Raw genomic sequence first — 21536 nt, 5'->3', positions numbered from 1 at the left:
CCAGACCGTGGCGGCCACGAGTCGCACCCGCCCACGCAGCAGCCGCCCGATGAGGGTTGTAGGCCTTAGGGCACCATGGCCCGCAGCGTAACGTGCAGCATCCGTTCCAGACCCTCTGGAAAACTTGATCGTGTCAAAAATAGGACAAGAAACAGAGCTAAGTATTGGGAATGCAGAGATACATGAACTAAGGGTTGATGTTTTCAATTTCCCAAAGCGAGAAGCCTCAAATGCAGTATACCGCAAGCTTCCCGGGTAAGGGGGAGAGGGAAATGCTGTCGACTTCTGAAGGAAACCCGAAGGGAAGCTGTTATGGGTGCTGGCCACCCCACTTTGCAATCCATGCCCCACAGTCCCTACGTGCCATTGCCACCGGCTCCAGCGCTGGGAAGGCCACCTAGGAAGGGAAGCCCGTGACTGCCAGCGTACCTCTCCGGGGCCGAAAAGCTCCGTCTTTGAGGCCCTATTAACATCATAGTGACACCACGAATGCCCCACTGTGCCAGCTTATAGGGTGCAAAATGACCTGCTCTTTCATACACTTATTACTGCTTGATTACCTAATTTAGCCAAAGATGCAGGAGCCAAAGTCTTTTTTGGACAGTGAACCAAATCCAAGCACATACAACAGAACTGCAAAAAGTGAACAAAACCTCTTGTAAGGGTGCATATATGTATGCATCAACACACACAGCCCTCAGTGTGTATATTGATTTGCTATTTGTGATTGTGCATGCATGTTTCAGTTCAAGCAGACTCAAATTGAATTTCTAATTGCACCAGCTTTTCTTCTGTAAACGTAAAAAAAATAATTCCTTCTCTGCCTCAGTTGCCTATTCTGTAAAAGTGCTGCTGGTCATAAGATTTTAGGTATACATTGATAAATAACAGCCACATGTAAAGTCAGCTCACAAAAATTGAATCACCTGCATAACTGATGGCTGAATAGGTCACGCAGGGCACTGCAGGATTCAATAGAAGCCATAAGGATTCAAAGGCGACTTGCTATTGATTGCCAGAGGACAGGGACTGGAGTCAGACAGGACAGAAAGTGACAGCGAGCTCTGGTAAGTGCGGCACAGGACGCATCCCTCTCTCCCAGCACAATTCTTCATCCGGATGCTGAAAGGTCAGCATCTGCTGTCTGATTCGGCAATTCAAATATATTTTTAGATTTCAGAAAATATTTCTGTTTAATAGACAAAGCATTATTCCAGTCACACCCAGCATTGCTCCTCACAAAACAGCAGAGGAGCAGGGCCAAGGTTCGCTCCCAGTAAACAAAGGTTTCCCATGATTCGTCAGCAAATTATACAGCCTCCCTCCCAAAGAATCCCAAGTCGGTGCTGAATTAATAAACTCCTTATACACAAACTTCAGGGATAACGCTAGCAGACAGCTACTGCACAAATGACTTCTTAATACATTATTTCATTGATATTTAAATATTAACCATAATGAAGGCAATAAAGCATCTCTGATAACAGCAATTATTCCAGGACAAAGAAGGCCAAATGCTGCAAAGGGCGCTAATTGACAGTGAACCGTCTGCATTACGGGCAGGTTGTAGCTGCAGGAATTCAACCCGCTGTGCTGACTCTGCCGAGGGCGCAGCTCTGGCGCAGTGAGAGCCTTTGGCATTTGCACGGGGACTGTCCAGGTAGACAGAGCAGGGCTCTAAGGCACTTGCAAAGCTTTCTGCCATGCGCATGAAGCCTTCCCTGCAAGGATTTTTAGGAGCATGAGTCCTGACAGGGAGAAACACACATTACACTAGTGTATTTAACATGCGACAGGAAAAAATAAATTCTGCTCCAGTTGGCTGTTAGCTGCGTCAAGGTGCCACTCTCGTTTCTATCCAGCTAAGACTCAAGTGCACAGAAGAAGATGCATGAGCATCCGGAGACTATGAGAAACAGAAGACTTCCCCAACCTCCGGACACCTCCAAAATCACATGGGGAAACTCATACTCTGCCAGGTTCTCCCCAGCCTTACACCTCCCATCTCTTCCAGAGCCCAGTACGCCCACGTGCCTTCAAAACGCACCATCCTCTCATTTAGAAGTCCTCACCCTGTAAACTATTCACATCTGAGATGCTGAATCAGCAAACTATGCTTATAGACAATATTACTTATGCCAGCAAACCTCCCACCTTGGGATGCGATCTCTGTCAGATCTTGCAAGCTAAGCAGAAGCACACTGCAGCCGTGCTAAGGATCCTCCAAGGACTACTTGGAAGACACATAACGTGGGGTTAGCAAGCGTACAGGTGGCACATCCACCACTGGTGTGGACCGTCGTCAATTTACAACCCCGGAGGAACTGCTAAGCTACCTTGCTTCTCTGCCAGCAGCCCAAACTGGCTAGAAGCACACATAGAGCCACTTCCTTCCATGCAAAGAATAAAACTGATTTATTAATGACTAACCAGGTTTTTGTTCTGTATTAGTTTGGGGTTTTTTTGGTGGAAAAAGGAATGTTAGCTCTGCAATCCTGCCACAATTTGAAAAGTTACCTGCCTCCTTCCTCAAACTTCGTGTGCAAGTGTGACTGCATGCAGGTGCATTTATATTCTCTTCTGACATGCTCCAAATTCTTGTACATCACTGTAGCTCACTGACAAAGAGTTGTTAATTCTACACTAGATGTGCTTACATTAAAATCATTAGCCTGCAGAAATACGAGCATGTTTTTTATACTATTTATGCATTGTTTTATACTCTTTTTTCCATCCTCCTGAATAAAATAGGGGTGTTCAGGACAAGATGAGAATCAAACAAAATTTCTACTCCTAATGCTAGAAGAAATCACAGAAATTTTGTGGAAGACACTTTGAAGAAAAAGGGAAAGGATTTGAATTTTGAACCTTACTAATAATACAAGTATTGTATTTGAAAACTTATGAAGTCTAAGCACACCTTCATATTCCTTGGACTAACTCAGAGAAGAGAAATCCCAGGCTGTCAGATCAATAGTTAAACCCTGTCAATTCTTTAACTTAAGAGTACACAGAGATTTTGTTTCTCTTGCTTGAAACTAAACTAATGACATAATTGAGAGCATGTAATGAATGCCAGAATGACTGGTGGCTTATTCATCTGAAATGGTAACTCTTTCACTGCAATACATCTACCCACTCTCATCCCCGTAAGTACTAGACATGAATCAAAAGGATCTGCCAATGATGTCAGGAAAAGTTAAATAACATAACAGAATTATCTAAAATATTGATTATTTAAGTTCTTCAATAAGTACAACATAAAACAGTAACAGTCAGTGTTTTCCCATCACATTTCAAGTGGGAAAATATATAGGAGGGTCTCTTTTACTGCTACACATATAACTGTTTGATGATGGTAATTAAATAGTATCTAATATATCCCAGGTTAAAAAAGTTACGGTATCCTATGTTATCATTGGCAAAAGGAAAAAAATGCTATACAAATAGCCATATTTCTAAATGCAAGACATCTTCATAATGTGCATATAATACTAGCTGTGTATCAATAAAACATCCACAGTGACACTCGTGTTTACTTACAATCTGAACGGATAAAAACGAAGAGGGAAATGGAAAATATGCCCTGCTAGGCCAGATCTGAAAACTCTCTTTGGTTTCTGAACGTAACAGAGGCAGCTTGTCTTCCACATTCCACTTCTGCAGCTGATGAGCACAAACGGCTAATCAAATTGAGAAATTATATGGTAGATTAGATTTTTGATTAACACTTTTCCCCAAGCCTTAATAAGCATCTACCGTAGTTAGCAGAGGTCTGCAGCGCTGCCCATTCACCTCTCTGATGCACACCAGGATGCTTCTCTGTCACGTTTGGCCGACGATGGGACGTGGCAACATTTGCAAAATTCTCACCTGCAAAGGGGCGTTCAGGCCCATAGACACCCATACCCATCGGAGCAGGAAATTCTGAATGCAGCCACACATACAAATATACACAGAAACATGTTTAACACCATGATACAGAATGTCAAGTAGTGATAGGCAAATGGAGCAAGAGATCTGAAAAGGAGCCAGCCCATTCAGTGTATTCTTTCTTTCTGAATGTCTTCGGCCTTTTGGCACTAGAGATTCTTCACAGGCTCTGTGAAATACGAGATTTGCTAGCATGAACCCTGCAAACCACGCTCCTCATTCGGCAACGCCTACTCCCACGTGTCCAGGGGCTGCACTCGCCATTCAGCAGGCATGCTTACAGCTTTGCCGGCTCAAAACTCTCTCACCACATTGCAGAAAGAACAAGGTGCTGAGTTATCTCTGCATGATAAACCTTGCTGGAGAGCGAGACTTTGAAACATGAGATTTGGGCTCGGAGCCGAGAAGTCGCCCGGCGAGGCTGCCGGGGAACAGCGTATCGGCGGCGGCAGCGCTGGTAGCGCTAACAAGTCTAACATTTCCTTCTGTCTCCTCCAATTACCCCTCGGCTTCATCACAGCGCGCTTGCCGGCTGTGTATGGGATCTCTGTGTTGTGTGTCCATAACACCATGTAATTGGGCCTAATGCAAGATGATTATCCATGTGCATGCAACGGAGAGCTACAAATGGGGTATCTGCGGGCTTGTGGCGTTCCCAGGAGTGAATTACTGTCAGACTCCCTGATTACTGCTTCTCCCATAACCGCCATGGTTTGCAGGCTGCCTATCCCCAGTGCAACTACGCATTCAATAAACAAGACTGGAATATTTATTACGACTTAACCAAGGCAGCTCCAAGCATAATTAAAGCTCTCACGTAAATAGTTTTCCTGATAATGTTATTTGTGTTCAGGAGAGGGTGAACTGATGCCGGAAGGACGGAGCAGCTCAGCCCAGGCCCCTGGGGGGCCGGGAAGGGAACGCGACCGTGCAGCCCCAGCAGGGAAAGGAAGACGACTTCTCCGAGATGCCGAAACCTTGGGGGGATTTGGGTAAATAAAAACGTGTGAAAGGATCTTTCCACAGTGTACTTGTGGCCTGACACTGTCAAACATACGCAAAGTAAGTTAGACATCACCATCAATATTTATGCACATAAACAAGAGGATCTCAGGGTCTGCCTGAAATACAGGAGACCAAACACGTCTTTAGGTGACTGCATTAGCAGCAAAATACAGCGCTAATCGTGACCGAACCTTAGATCTACATGTTAGCACCTCCGTATTACCTGCTCTTAAACCTGACTGTCCCTAACTACATGAAAGGTTGTTGCCAAGGGAAAGGGAAAAGCCAGTTCCCATACTCACAAGGGTTAAGCCAAGTAGTAATTTCCTTAAATATCAGAAAGGGAAATTTTAGTTAGCTATAGGGGGAATGTTTCTTACAATAAGAACAGGCAAATATAGCAAACAGCTGTATATGGAGAGAGGGCAGCCATCGGTAATGGACGCCTTCAATAACAGACCAAAGAAATCCCCGGCAGGAAGGACACAGAAGTAGATGGTCCCACCGCGGATGGGACAAGAGACCGGGACAAAAGACCACGGCCTCTGACCACGCACAGCCCTCAGGCACCGCCTGGTGTTGCTAGTGGCAGGGGCAGTTTAGCAATTCCAAAACCAGAATCTAAATCTGTTTTTAGTAGTTAAAACCAAGGCTTGGCACTTTAATTTTATCCACTGCCATAATTAATGTTTGTAATTAACTTTAAGATTGGGGGGTGAAAGGAGCTGTATTTTCATTAGCTGCAAAGTGCTGTTTCTCACACAGGTCAAGAAGAATTTGCATTATGTGAAATATTTACGACTTCTCAAGGCCTTTGATGAAGAAGTAAAACGGCTTTGGCACTCGGTCCCTCAGCACTGAGGAGCAGCCCTCACCCACGACCTTCAAGGCGCCCCAGAATAGCTCCTGCTAGGCAAGATCCAAAACATCACGGGATCTCTTCCGATCTTCGGTCGGTCCGGAGTGCCTCTTGCGCTCAGCCCCTTATCTCCCCCCACACTGCTTGAATCAAAGCCCACAAGCACCGCGTGGCCGTATAATGAAAGCAACTGATGCTGCTCCGATTAATCCATCACTCTTGGCTGTTAGGAAACATAATGATCTCACACGGGGTCTCATTCACTGTCATGCAGCCGCTGAGCTCCGAGCTGACACCTCAAATTAGCAGCAAAAGCAATAGCAGCTGGGTTTGTGTCTCAATATTTGCATCCGACTCCAAAGCGAGTTGGCACTACACAAGTGCTATTTTTAAACACAATGTTAGCCCAGACAAATCATGTTTTAAATAGTCTCCAGGTGTCACGTAAAATCAACAGAAATAAATAAAAATAACCGGTTGCCAATTTGTGGTTTCTGTTCTACTGTGAGACTTCTGCTGCTGTGCTCATAAATGGTCTCATCGCAGCAACACAAGGACCTCGAGCTTCGTTACCTTGGGAAGCTGACGTTAGAAATACGAGTCAAAAGGATGCAGAGAAAAGAAGACGTTCTTTTTAGAAATGTATGAAAACATAAAATAAATAAGGTTACTATGGAATTATGGACAAAACTGGCAGCAACGATTCCTAATACAATTGCCTGATCCATCCCGTTCTATGGCTGATTCTGATTTGCATATAACTTTCAGATTTCAACTGCTTAAGCTTATTATAAAGGCCAGATGTCTGTGCCAGCTTGATTTTTTTTTTTTCATGGAAGAAATGAGATTACTTTTAAAAACACAAGGCTTTGGGGAAATTGTGTTGTTGTGATAACAAATTCTGGTAATCTTCCCTTTTTAAAAAAATACCGGTTGCATCCCCAAGCACCAAGCTTCCTTCTGTCACGGCTTAGACTCCCGCCACGCTGCAAGAGTCAGGCCGTACTTGCCCGCGGGGACGGCCGTGGGGCACGCGGTCCTGTACCGACCCCGTGAAGTCACCCTGGCGCCTGGGTCAGGAGCGGGGACCGGCTTGGCAGCCAGCGGAGCCCAGGAGGGAGAACAGGGCTGGAGCTGGGCAACCGGCCAGGCAAACTGTCCGGGGGAGGAGACCGGGACGAGGAACCAGTGTGAAGGGGTAAAAGGGGCTACAAAAACAACATACAGGACCGTACTATCAAAGATTGCACTTGGGACATGCATGGGAACAAAACTAAGGTTTCGGGGAATTGATGTCTAGTGGCTGAGGGTGAAGCCTTCCTAGTGCTATCTTCACCTCGGCATTTATGTGCTGTGTGCACACACCGTTATCGCTATGCCTGAAACTACTTACTCACGCCAACATATGAAGAAATAAAATAAGCTAAAACAAGACAAAGTAAGGTAAAATAGACTAAGATAAGATAAGATAAGGTACTATAAGATCAGATAAAAGTTATACAGAGAAGGGAATACAGTTAATTTAGGGGGTGGACTTTAGGTGCAAAGCCAAAAAATGGCATTCATGCAGTCTTACATGAAATGTCTTCCTGCTTCCCTTTAAGGAGGTCTCCTCTTCCTGTATATAGGAACACATATCTTTTTTCCCACAGTAGCGTATCGTCTCTATTAGTTGCACTTAATACACGTACCAGTTGTATCTCCCCATTCTTTCTAAGCCCATGCCCAGTGAGGATTGGAAAAGCTTGTTACAGAAATTTCACTCAGGTTTTCAATCTTTCACATAACATTCTCATTCTAGGCAAAAGCCACAAATTCAAAATTCAGTCCAGCCTAAAGAGAAATTTTAGTTTTAAAAAGCACCGGTGCAAAGACAAAAGAACACACAGACTGAAATTATTTTGCTGCTATTTTATTTTTAAATTAAGGAATCTCCAAAGGATTATTTTTCTAAACTCAAAAATGGCAGAAGAAACACTGTCTTTACTTATTTTTGAATCAGCAAATTTTCTCAAATCTTTGCCCAAAAGCTACACATTTTCAGTACAGCGTATTGGGAAAGACAACACTGCGGCTCTAAGCCCCACATACATCCATAATGTTCTTTAAGTATGTGGACTCAGAGAAGGAAAAGCATTTCTGCAAATACTGAGTACATGTTTTACAATGTCAGTGTGGTTTTGATGCTTCTCTTACGGTAGACAGTTTCCAGATTCGATGTTATTTGCCTAGGACAACTGGGAACAAGCCCAACTATCGTAACAACCAAATCACTGATTTCAGTGCAAATCCTGCTGCTGATTTCAGCCGGCAGTGAATCTAGTCCCTGCCGTCTACTTGCTTAGGCACAGATTTTTACACAACAGAATTGTCTTCAATTTCAACTCAATCTGAACATCTAAAATTTGCCCAATCCTTTAAAAAATCCTGCTTTGATGAATCAATATAATTAAAATAATAAAAGAAATATATTACTTTACTTAATATAAAATAATTGTTAAATAGATCCACTGTTTTTTTAGATTATACAGAGATCACTGTTAGTGAATATTGAGCTCTCTGTCTTAACCTCTGCAAGCTTGTCAGATATTTCAGTTTACGGATTCCAAGCTATTCCCGCCACCATTAATGGAAACTGGACTGGCTTCTCTATAGATAAAGAGGTCTGAAATCCTACCAGAACATATTTACCAAAAAAATGAAAAAGCATCAACAATAGAGTCATTTCATACAAACCTTAGGTTTGATGCATCAGTGCTTCAGCAAAATAAAACGGATTCTCAGCTTCCTGCCTGAACAGTTCTTGCCGTTCAGTCCTTCCCGATGCAAAGACAGTCCTACAAACTTCACGCACTTCAAACTAATGCAGTCCACTCGATAATTTGAAAGGAGCAAGCAACTTTTGCCATTTCTACAGCAAAAGGCTGAAGGCATTGAATGATGGATATTTCCATCACCAAGGCAAAAGGTTTTTGTATAGAATCAGCTGAAGGCTTTAGTCTTTTTACAGGATTCCACCAAGAAAAATTCTAAATAAATTGATGAAATTTGGATCAGAAAGCAAAAATATCATTTCTCAAAACCGTGTTTTAATTTATCCCATTCTGCGGACATGGTGACTTTAGTGCCATAACCTAATGGAAAAAGCATCTGTTTTGATAGACTCCCTGCCATAACAAACATATCCTTTTCACACCTTTTTGGTATAACACACCCAGTAAGAGAAAAGCCATTCCGAGTGGCAGACAGAGACTGGTTGTCTTTTCAGACTTACAGAAGGTGACAATAAATGGCCTTCTGCATCCACTGAAAAGGGCTGCGTTACAACACTCAGCCTCCCTGGGACTCGCACCCTGCCCGCCTTTCGCCGCTCCATCGGTTGCCGCAGTGCGGCACCGCCCCACGCGGCTGCGGCTCCCTGCCCGCTCCACGTTGACCGCCAGGACCAGAGGAGGGACGAGTCGCCACATCCCACGTACGCAGCACCCCATTGCTCCAGCAGCAAATACATAGCGACGAATAGGGAGTTGCCATAAGGTGGCCCTTTTCTAAGACGGCATTTGCTGCACAGCCGGGGGATATGCAGGGCAGTAAGCGTACCTCTCCCAGCTAGCTCAGGTGCTGGCAGCAGTCTGGCCGCAGCATTTGGGTGTCAGTGCAAAAGGCTTTACAAAAGCGTCTTAAATAGCAAGTGCTTGGCATCCACAAAGAGTACGCTGCCAGAACGCTCTTATTTCTATTGGCCTCTGATGGTCGACCTACCGGGTCCTGCAGGAGAATAACCCACCTCACTCCCACTGCTGGTGCAGCCCTCCCTGGGCTCCTCCACCGCCCCATTGCTCCCGCGACCACAGGCATGCCCACCGCCAAGGGTGGCCGGAGGAGAACCCGGAGAGCTCCCAGCGGTGTGATGGTGCGGCAAGGAACCGCAAAGGATAGTCTCGACTTTTGACAGAGGTCAGAGGCAGGAGAAGAAGCAAATCTTTTAAAGAGGGGATGCCCCCTGTGCTCCCAAAACCCCCTCCCCAAAGGCAGGAGAGGCACGCAGGCGCGCATCTGCAGAGCGATTTCAGGTTCTAACAACCTGTGACGTCCTCGCGTTCAATCATACATGCTAGAAGTTAAAAGTTAATACACAGGCTGATATAAATCCACATGAATGAAATAGGAAATACGTGATACACACATTCTGTGAATTTAGACTGGCACGTCTGAACAGTCGCTCGGGAAAAGTTACCTTTATCCATGAAACAGATGCTGCTGAAAGAGCAAAGCCAACACCTAATTCCTGGGCATGGGCAATTACATGTTTCTTGGTGAAGCTGGAAAGGGATCTGCTTTCCGTCAGCAAATCAACATTGCGTTTTTCTTTCACTAATACAGTAGACAATGCTTGTGTGCATCACACAAGAAAAAGGTTATTCAATATGTTGAAAATCACCTATCTTTTCAATTTTAAAATTTCTCCCAAATGCCACCTGCCCATGAGAAGCAACAATACCTCTTTATATGCGTGCATGTATATGCAACACAGCTAAGAAACCATAACAGTTTGAATATCAAATACTCACAGTGTTTCATTTGCGTCAGTCCACAGAGTGAGAAAGTGCAAAATAAAATACACACAGAAAAGAATTCGAAGCGATCACGATCGGTTCAGGAATATTCTACAAGCGCAAAAAGCAGCTAAATCAAAGGAGCCAACTGCTCTCCATGCATGCCCATTTCTCTGCAATACCTGCACGCGGACAAAACAAAGTGCAGCTGCCATCGTGGATGGTCTGTCCTGCTTCAGCCTAAGAGCTCTGAGCCCAAGCGCCTCGCCGGATTTCGAGTGCCCTGGCAGGCAAGAGAGGGCGTCTCGCACATGGAGTGGACCCAACCCTTTTAAGACACCGCTGAAATGCCGCGAGGAGCCAGTAAGAAGCGCGGGGGCGCGCAGAGCGGACGAGCCCCCCTCGCCAGAGCCCGCCCAGCCCGCGGCCTGCGCGAGGCGTCGCAGAGGTGCTGCATTGCGGCACTTTATCGATTACCGTAGGCAAGCCCAAAGCCAGAGCCCACGAACACCGCCTGCCTTCCCGGCCTCCCTGCATCGCCACCAAAAACCACTTCTGGCGGCCGCCACGGCCTGGGGATGTCCCGGCACGAGAGGCACAAGCCGTCCTGAATTACCTGCCGGGCGCGCAAGGACCTGCCTCGGTAGGTGCTGCGTCCGTTCACCAAGCCATCGCAACTGTCGGCCACCAGGTCCTGCTCTGTTTCACCCTTGAAAACATCCCGCTCTCAGCCACGGTCTGGCAATTGCAAACCACAGATATCTCACACCAGGTAGCACTCAAAACCAGGAGGGATGTGTGCGATTCTTAACAGTTAATGGCACTAGTATTCTGCATTTCCTTCAGTTTGGCCACCTCATCTGATGCTTTTTGAACTGAATAAACCATTTTCTGAGCTGTCTCTAAAATGCTCAAGAACAACATGATATGCCACAATAAAAGTTTCTGGACGACCTTATGCTGTTTTAAAATCCATTGTTTCTGGGGATCTGCAGATGCCCTAAGCACGGACATTCATCATCCATATACACTGAACCAATGCACACAGACTATTCCCTCCAAAACAGAACTCAGCAAACGAAACTCGGCCAGGATCCACCTAGTTAATGTGAAATTGCTTCATTTAGAACAACAGAATTGACACAGAAATTGTGATTACTGGATTTCAGATTACTGAAAATTGTCTCATGCTTCCATCCTTACCACAGCTTTTTAATTTTTCATTTTCTTAAAAGCAGAAATGGATATGCTAAGTAAAGTCTAACCTATATTAAACATACATCTTTTTTAAATTTTTTAAAAATATCCTTCCTGTATTTAACAATAACATACAGGTCTAATTAAATCTTACATATTCTTTTCATCATACATATGTTATGCACAATATACACTTATATATACACTTATATTATATGCATACCATGAGCAGCAGAAATTAAAACCACACTATTTGATTTAAGATCAGGAGAAGCTTCTGCAAGCAATTTTTCAGGTGCAAATGAAATCATCTATTTGATTTGCATAGTATCTACACACCACTGTTTTGATTTCCAATTTACTGCAGATACAATATTATTGTCCAAGCTAAACATTCTGGAAAATACTAACGCCAAATAATGCATAGTACCCTGTTGCCAGCAATGACAGCTTACAAATACTTTTGGACATGATTCTTGAAGCGGTAGACCAACAATTCTGGTACACGGACCTCCCACCGCACTGAAATGTGACTGTCTATTCTCAGAGGCAGCAGGCTTTCGGGCCCTCTCCTGCATGGAGATGGGGTCCAGCTCCGTCTACGTCGCTCCACCAGCAGAGCGGAGCAGACGCGCCCCACAGCAAGCAGGAGTTCCCACATGTCACCACCTTGGGACTCCGAACAGTCTCAGAGGGAGACTGAGGATGCCCTGCTGTATTTGATGCCAACATCGCGGAGACCCGAGGCACGCGGGCACGCAGTCCCCTCCTCGGCCACAGAGGCCTTCTGAAGGCCGGTGGGAGAGCCCCCTGCGGCCGCAGTACGGGCAGCCAGCTGCCCGGGGGAGTCACACAAACACCGAACTGCAGATTACGGCACAAAATGGCTAATCATATGCCTTGAACGTGTTGCCTGCCCTCACATGCTGCCATCACCTCATCCTCACCCGCAAGGAGAGGCGTTCCCATCGCAGGGGCCAGCTCAGCTCTTGGTTAAGGTGTGCAGCTGCGTTTCCGCATTAAACCTACAGTAGTGTGTCCGCAGGATTGGGTTGCTCACATTCATTTGACTTTCAACAGTCATACGCTTGCTCTACATCTTTTATATTACCGAGGAGGAAACTGTATTAGTCAAAGGGGAGGGAGGGCAAGTCACAAGATGAACGGAGCACGCAAATGAAACAATTAAAACCATACGAGAGGTTTGCCAAAATCCTTCTGTCTCCGAGAGTTTTGACACTGGAGTCTCTCAGAGCAGCGACTGCAGCGCCAATAAAGGGCTTATGCTATGCGAGTCATAAAACTGGGCTTCCTTAAAAAGCACATTGGTTAGTGATTCATGAAACTAATAACTCTAAACTGGCGCTGCTCCTATCTTGGTAAGGTCTGCAGCCTGGAGGGCTCCAGGCTACTCTTAAAGGGAAAAACCTACAACCCTGGTGGGAGCAGGAAAGGAGAATGAGCACAGCATTCAAATACCACATATGCTGCGGCGGTGGGGAGGGGGTTTGAGGAGGGGGAGATCCATCCTTTCTAAATATGTAATATAATTAGGCATCCACACTGAGGATGGACAGAAGTGTTCATCAATTTGCTGGGACATGCCTGGCATACTGCAGGATTAGCAAAATTGCTGATCAATGAACTTATGCAAATATGCTCACCCCATAAAAAAGAGTTACATTACATCTCTAACAGGCATCAGTGATTTTCACAGAGGCCCTCTCTTGCCCACTCCTATTTTATCTCAGCTGGGTTTTGATATAAAGCCTGTCACTGTGGTGCCATCTGGATAGTGGTGTTCTCGCTTTGCTCTACTTCCAACCTCACATTTTGTAATATGCGGTAGAACAGAGGTTATCTCAGATTTCTTTTCCATATCTTGAGCAATGATGCTGGATCTCCTGCTGACATGTATCAGCAAATAAAAATACTCCCCTTCAAGCAACCATGTACGCATCCCATTTTTCCTCCATCTATTCTTCACGCTAACGATGCATCTTATTTCATCTAGGTCCATGGGGTGCAGTAGCTTTCTAAAAGTTCTCCAGAAAAGGTCATTTCAGTAGTTCATCTTATCTCCAATTGATTTATAAAATGGAAAACTTTCCCTATACATAACAGCCAGGTTCTTCAGGAGCTTCCCTCTTTCGTTTAAAGACATAACAGGAAAGGGGAGCAGGGCTTCTGCTTGGGCATGGGCAGGGCGTAAACTGCTGGACCTTCCCGTAATGCCTGCAGGTGCTCCAGGCAGGTAATACATTGGAGTAAGGTGGAAATTATTATTTGTCCACTGAGAACTCTGCACTCTGGGAGCACCACGTCTTGCCTGCCAGGCCTTTATTCTTACAGTAATTCTTATCTTTACTCTTCCTCTGGCATACGTTGACTTCCTGTGACACAAGCTCCATGGATGCTCTTAGAAAAGGCAAACTCTTTCTTCTGCCTTTTGGGAATTTCACCTAACAGACAGACACTTCAATTACTCATACCCTGCCACTAGTTATTTGCTTTCATTTTGTTTTTATAACTTCTAAAATGCACATGCAAACTGACAAAATAATTAAGGATTTTTAATCCATTTAACTCATTTACATTTATTTGAGCTAACATACACCCTTAGGTTGAAAAAGAAAATAATACCAATCATTCTAATTTTACTGTATGCATGTATGAATAAGTAAAGCAGCTATGCACAGCATTTTTAATAAAAATCTAATTTTCATTATTGTATTTTGGTATCTTGGTGGTGGTTAGGAATGCAACTTAGAGAGTTCAAATTTAATCCTGATTGCCTCAACCAATCATAATTTCCAGTAAAATAGAGAAGGAAATCACATTTCTGTGGCATTTTCAAGCTTTCATTAAGCAATGACATCTCATATATTTAGAATTATGTCATGACTTTAGCTCCCTGCCTCTCCAGGTTGGGAAAGCAAATAAAAATCTTTCCATCTAGTTAAGACATGCCCAGAATAGCATTTCGCAAATAAGTAAAACTGACTCTATAACTGAATATTCAGCGCACAGAAGACAACCAGAGGAAAAATTAAATCTTGGCTGCAACACAAAATACTGATTCATGTTCATAAAATTTCTTAGAAGTTTGCAAAAACAAAACATATTGTGTATTATAAGCATATTCATTCATGACATCTGTATCAGAAATTGCCCAGCTTACTAAAGTCTCATGAAACACAATCATTATAAGAGAAATGTATGAGAGTGAAAAATGAAAGCATGAATAACCCCATTCCACTTGTAAAACACTTACTGTCAATGGATGTTTTACACAACGCACAAAAGAACCACGAGCCGCAAACTGGAGCTGGCCTCGCGGGTTGCACGGTGCTCTTCACCGCACAACACCGGCTGAACGCGGGTTGCAAAGAAAATAGTGCAACACCCTCGCAGCTGGGTGCTTCCACCAGGGGGGCTTGCCATGGAGGCAGCGCCAACAGCGAGGCGGAATTGTTTGGACAGAAAAGGATATATTCATCACTGGTATAACAATTTTGATTTCTAATACTCCCACTACTATTCTTCATTTTAAGATTTCAGGGATGGAAGTAGGTGCGTTTTCATTTATGTTGGTATTTTACAATCTAAAAAACACTAAGGGATTTGGTATTATCTTGCTTTAGTTATTTTAAGTTCAAATATTTAGGGCTCATTTGGAACCGAAGTTATGGCCTAAAATTGATGTGGATATTCGGGTCGCTGTGCCCGTTCTTCTTCAGCAGTAACTGCGAGCGCGGTGTCACGATTTTCCACACTGGAGGGGCCAGAGCCGCCGGATGGACTCCCGCGCTCAGCCTGTTCCCGCAGCCTCCTAATGATACAGCCAGCCTCCGCGCATTCATTTCAACAAGCAGGGGAACGCAGCAAAGAGCATTTTCAGACTTTGTCCATGATTTGAAAGCTTCGAAGTCTGGGACAGGAGATATTATATGAACGCAAGTCAAGACCTCCTTTAATTAACCTGATTACCAACAAACCCAGACCTAAGCCATTTGCTACTAGCTCTGTACATTAAGAATTCATCTGTTATTTTCTTTTTTTAATACAATACTAACAACAGTCTTTCTAGGATAAGCTCTTGCTATAATAAACATCTGTTAGGTGGTAAGGTTTTTTGCAGAAAATCTGCAATGAACAACAAGTCTTCAAGCTCCCATCCTTCTAGTTAACATTATAAAGTGGGAGGGAAAACAGCTTTTACAAGATAAAATGAGGAAAACACTGCAGAAAAGTTGCCAACAGTGGCTCGTAATACTTCCTGTCCTGTCCACATGGCACCACTGCCATGTCACCATGCTGTTTTCAAGCTGCTTCAGTGAGACAAAACAATAATAAGTAAATTAAAAGGGGTTGCTGCTAAATTGAGTTCTGCGTCTCACTGAGAAATGGATCCTAGAAATACTATTATTATCCAGCACTTCCAGACTAATGGCAATAGCAGGATCATCAGCTCAGTATTAATAGTTTATCCAGTTTGACTGGGCACGTTCAGTCGCTTTGGAATTAATTCCTTCTACTCAAGGGTCCTCCGAGATGGACAGCGAGATTCTGAGCTCCCAAAGAGCTTTTGCTCCTGTGCACCATCGCTTTGAGCATGGGACTGTCAGGCCATGGGCTAACACACTCCTAATCTGCACAGCGCCAGACCGTCTCACCGCCACACCCCACAAGGAATACCCGACAATTACTCTGAAAAATCTGTGTTTTGTTTTGTTTTAATAAGCTTAACCTGCTTACAGCTATGCTAATAAATATTCCTCCGTAATACTGTTATTGCCACATATTGCCACAAGACGTAAGTAAAAATTAAGTGAAGCAGAGCAGAAAACCTTCTCCTTCCAAAAATGAGACTTCAGCCAGTGGAAGGTTCACATCAGTTTTCCTTGAGTTTTCTGCACATTTCTATTCTGACAGGTCATAATTTATTCAATAACTTTTGTCAACTTCCACAAATGCATGCCACTTCTACACTTTATTATGGTTTGAGTGGTTGCACATACCTTCTTTCTGCGTCTTGAATTGCAAGAACAAGCCTAATGAAATATGTTTTATTTTCTTATACAAAGGGGGAAAGGAAGTATGTCAACAGTGAAAATCCCTACCTTATCCACAGATAAGAATAAAACCTTTATAGGAAGCTGTAGACAACTTAATACAAAGTGAAAAAACCCAGCCCCAATCCAAAACTACAAACGATACTGAGCTAAGTATGCCAGTTCTGCAAGTTGTTTCTCAGACAGCAGGCAAAGAGGATCAGCAAAGCACTTCATTCTCAACATTTCCACAGGGTTTGCTTATCCAGCCCTGCAGCCACTGGTAGTGCCGGGCACCTGCGTTACGGTCGACATGGGTCAGACCACAGGATCAGGGACACCCTTTGGGACATTTGAAGCATTGAAATTCATAAACGGAGAAGTGATCCAAAGACTGCGTCTGCACTGGGAGCTGCAGACAGTCCCTGGGTCTGATCCAAGCTTCAGCTGGAGTTAGCAACTCATTGCACTGCCCCCAAGGATAATCCTGGTAGCGCAAAACCGTGTTAAAATAAGTTTAGAGTATGGTAATTTATTACAAATTTCAGTCTTGTTTTCATTTCTGGTTCTGCACTCTGTTTTGGTATAGGAACTTATTCATAACACTGAAAAAAGAAAATGAAAGTAGTAAACTAAAACTGTGTGCTTGGCAACCAGAAATAAATACTACAGACCGTGGAGCGCTCTTTCTTTCCAGGATAATTGCATAACTTCCTTCTGTTCCCACACCTGCCAAAGCACCACACTCCTTACACTAACGGTTTCTGAGAAGTACAAGTGGAATGAAAAACGCAATCCAGAAACAAAAAGAGCTTTAAAAAAAAGTGCTGTTAGTTTATTTTCTGGGTAACACTAAGTATTTTGTCTCTGCCCCAAGTAATTTACAGAATTTAGGACGTAAGGACGCAGGTGTAGGGAGAAGAGATGCAGAAATATAAATGTTTGGTATAAGAAAGGTCACAAGATTTCAGTCAGTCAGATAAAAAATACACTTTTTGGTACCCTTGCAAACTGTTCAAATAGATAACTTAGATAAGAGTTTTTGCTGAATCATTTGCTACATGTTACATTATAAGTTAAAATATATCTGCATAAAATATACATAGCAAGCTGCGCTCTGAAATGTTACCTGGATGTCCTTTGGTTTCACTTGTTAACACTCTTTGATGGTTCAAAATGCTTTTATTTTTTAACAGTTATGACTGTTGTACAACTGAAGATATTATATCCTCTGGGGCACTACACAAATTTATTTTGCTTGAGAGATTAAATGCTCAAACTTTCTTTGAAAGAAAGTTCAGAAAAAATTTCAAATCAGGTTGGAGGCATACAGCTCAAGTTTTGTGACTGAAAGAAATATACCTTTAGAAATAAACAGTATCAATCCATTTTCTCATCTCTTAGAATTAAGACTGATTTCTTCTCTAGCAGCATGTCCGTGCTGCAAATTAAAAATGCATGAAAGAACTGATTATGATGTATTTTATACAGTAAGAAGAAGTCCTCTTCTTCTCCCACCCACAGATAACTGCTATAGGATTCAGCAACTATAAGCAGAGAGGTAAATAAACTAATTCAACATTGACTACGTTCTGGGAGCAGAAATGCATCCCCAGCAACTTTTCCAGGGCCAACAGAATTCCATATAATAGAAAAAAGGCTGCACGATTTTTCCAGCCTATCTTAGCAAAAGTTATAGCACAGTCTAGAGCCAGTAGAGGACTGATTCACTCCCTGCAGATATGGGAAAACAGCCCAGATTAAAAAAAAAAAAAAAAAAGGCCAATTTTATAGGCAGCTGTGATCTTTTTCTTTCCTTCCTTTTCCTTCCATGCTGCTCCGTCTGACAGGCAAGTAAAACTTTATAGTGGCAATGCACTTTTTCTACAAAATGCTGTTAATGTTGAATTTGGACAACACCCTTGACAAAATCAGTTCCTAACGTAGTTCCCATCGATTCCCAGGTACCTGCCGTTAGCTCGGCATGAGCCACGCGCAGCACCTGACCCACGCCAGCACCCTCGCCCGAGGCGGGGAGGGCCCGGGGCGCCCACGGTGATCACGCGTGGCAAACAAGCACGAGAAGCCCTCCGAGGGCGTTCGGAAAGCGGAGCTGCAGGACTGACGGCAGACCCCCTTTCTCGTCGGCCCCGCTTCGCCCGCCTGGCCCTTGCCATGCACGCTGCTTGGCGCACGGGCGAGCTCCCCAGCAGCCCGCGGCCTCCTCTGCCGACCACCCTGCCAGCACCGGGCCGCTCCCGCTGCTCGGGGGCTGGATTTAGGGGGGCTTTTTTCCCCTCTCCGCTTCCTGTTTTGGCTTAGAACCGCCTGCTTTGGGATGTGCTCCCGCTTTCGGGGTCGCAACGTTAACTTTCCAGCAGCGGGAAGCCCCCGTGCCAGCGCACCTAGCCGGACCGTACACCAGGAGAGGTCTCCCGACGGGAACGAGTAACGGCGAGGAACAAGCAAATGACCTGCTCGGACACCGAGCTCTGTGCAACATCATGTTGGACATGACAACAAATTTAACGTGCTTTTTGCCTGTCAGAGTCAGGTTTCGCTGTCAAATCCCATTCCTTTTTGGCCAGGGCCACCGCTCTGGGAAGTTTGCGGCGTGCATCACGGGGGTCCTGGCGCGGGGGCCTCCCCAAAAGCCCTGGGCACGCGGAGCCCCCGCTGCCCCTCCCTCCCGTGCACCCAATGCCGCCGGCGTCGTGGCCGGGCCGCCGGCTTCCCCCGACCGACGCCACTGGGCCCCCGGCACGGGCAGAAGGGGCAAGCCCCCCGGTTTCGCCATCCCCCCCCCACCCCGGGGCCCACGCGGGAGCACTCACAGGATCTCCAGGTCGCGCAGGGCTCGGAAGGCGCCGTCCTCCACGCAGCTGATCTGGTTGTTGTCCAGCTGCCTGCAGGAAGCAAGGGAGAGGGTGAGGGCTGGCCGCCGCCGCCGGGGCGCCCCCCGCCCCCAGCCCCGGCCCCGGCCCCGGCGGGGCTCAGCCGCCGCCGCCGCTGCTGTCTGCTGCCTGCCGGAGCCGCGCACTGAAGCCTGTCAGGTCTCAGTAAATATTAATTGCGCCTTTTTTTTTTTTTTTTTTTAAAAAGGCAGAAGGCAGTAATTTCATTACATTAGGGCATCCAATCCATTATGAGCTTTTACCGTCATGTCACTGAAACAATTTCATTAAGCTAAAGGCCTGTAAATCATTGGAGGTCACCGGGCTGCCCTCCGCGACCTCCCAGAATGCCTTTTTTTTTCTTTTTACTGGAAGTTGGAGTCCTCTGTCCTGACGGCACTAAATCTCTGGGCTTTATCCGCCCGAGAGCTGCGAGAGCGCACAGGGAATACACCAATTCCAAATTAGACTCGACTAATCTAATTTTATAGTCTTTTTATTATTCCAAGCACCACATGTCTGTGGCGGTGCGATGCGGCTCCGCATTGTTCGCGGCCCCATCTGGCCGCCCGGTCCCTGCGGAGCGGCTCCGGCGAGCGCCGCCTCTCCCGGCGGCGAGGGAGCCAGCCAGCCAGCCGCACGGCACGGCGCACCCGCCGCAACCGCTGTTTTCCTTTCAAACCTGTAATTTAATATCTGGAAAGCGGAGTTCTCCCGCTTGCTTGCCTGCATATGGACGGTTTGCATGTATTTTACAACGTAAGTGGGCAGAGCGGTGCGGCCGCATCTGTCTCTTGCGGAGGAAACTGAAGTTAAGAGCTGTCATTTAAAATTCAGTGATTGCGTTTTCTAACGTGTGATCCTTTAGATTTATTTCTTTGTGTGTGAAACCTATGTACCTACTCACGTGCAAATACAAACAAGCGTTTTGGTCAGCATTTCCAAAACAAGACAGTTGCATACTCCCTAACTTACTATACCCCCCTCTGCATAGCACGAACTGCACGTTTGCTGAGGCAGGGAACATTCATACCGCGCGTGTAAAACATCACAAAGATACAAAGATTTCATTAGGAGCTGCGGGTTTGGGGAGTTTTCTTGCTATGCATAAAGAAAGCATTTAAAATAATATTCCCATAGATGGTAAATATATTACATCTGTGCAACAGGGAGTTTTGCCAACTTTTTCCGATTTTCTATGGCATCTTCACACTAAATAGACATTTGTCACAACAACTTTCACACGGCATAATAATAAAGTATAGAGTAAGTACTAAATTGTAATCACAAAACAAAAACACAGTATCTTTTGGTTAAAAAGCACATGTAGACATGATCTCCATGTGTCTCTACAAAGATACAGTTTGATGTACTATCACTGAGCATCTTGAATGTGTATATATTTGAAGATGATCAGAAACTTCTCCCCGGCAATTCAGTCCATCTCTGTGTACATCAGGCTTTTTATGATTTCAAGTGCATGAGAAATCACAGAGACTGTCAGATCTACTGAAAACCTGAGCAAGCATAAAGCCAGCTAAGTTTTCTCACAGCTCTCATAACGCAGGAGAACATGCTGAATTTGGCAAAACTTCCAGCAATGTCTCTTCAACTGACAGGAATCGAGATGTAAAAATCACCCCAAAGGGATTTTTCTATAGCCTAAGAGTTCATGTATACTTTCTATATATGTGTATATAAGTATACACATACTCACTTCTGTTCTCTCCACTCCTTCCACCACCCCACAAAGATGTTAAAATCTCTGTATTTTTGGCAGCTGGGAGGATGAAGTGGCTGCTGAGCAGCTTTTTCTGGGCTCACTATTTAATTGTGTGGGTTTTTAAAAATGGGCTGCTTGAATAGAAAGGCCTATGGATTTCAGGAGGAATAAACTTAAAATGGGGTTAAATATAATACTGGTTGCATGACTAAGTACTTTACACTTCAGTTGGCTTTATTAAATATAAAGCTGGCACATACTAGCATGACGAAGAAAAAGCAGGAAGAACTTGAGAACTATTTCTTTCTTTTCTTC

At 44.8% G+C, this 21536-nt stretch overlaps 1 protein-coding gene across 3 annotated transcripts in view; it reads right to left on the bottom strand.

The window, feature by feature from the left end:
- SLIT3 (slit guidance ligand 3) overlaps positions 1 to 21536 on the bottom strand; it is a 509126-nt gene that overhangs the window by 196148 nt on the left and 291442 nt on the right. For 2 of the 3 annotated variants that reach the window (XM_026098439.2, XM_064520837.1), the window contains one exon: positions 19439 to 19510. In XM_026098439.2, the coding sequence (XP_025954224.1) occupies positions 19439 to 19510 (72 nt within the window). Of the gene's footprint in view, positions 1 to 19438; positions 19511 to 19761; positions 20117 to 21536 lie in introns of those variants that run through there. The other variant, XM_026098440.2, reaches the window with a different exon arrangement.

The sequence above is a fragment of the Dromaius novaehollandiae genome, chromosome 15 (genome assembly GCF_036370855.1).
Source record: "Dromaius novaehollandiae isolate bDroNov1 chromosome 15, bDroNov1.hap1, whole genome shotgun sequence".
In the NCBI taxonomy this organism is placed as follows: Eukaryota; Metazoa; Chordata; class Aves; order Casuariiformes; family Dromaiidae; genus Dromaius; species Dromaius novaehollandiae.
This window is presented reverse-complemented; position numbering and strand designations above follow the sequence as displayed.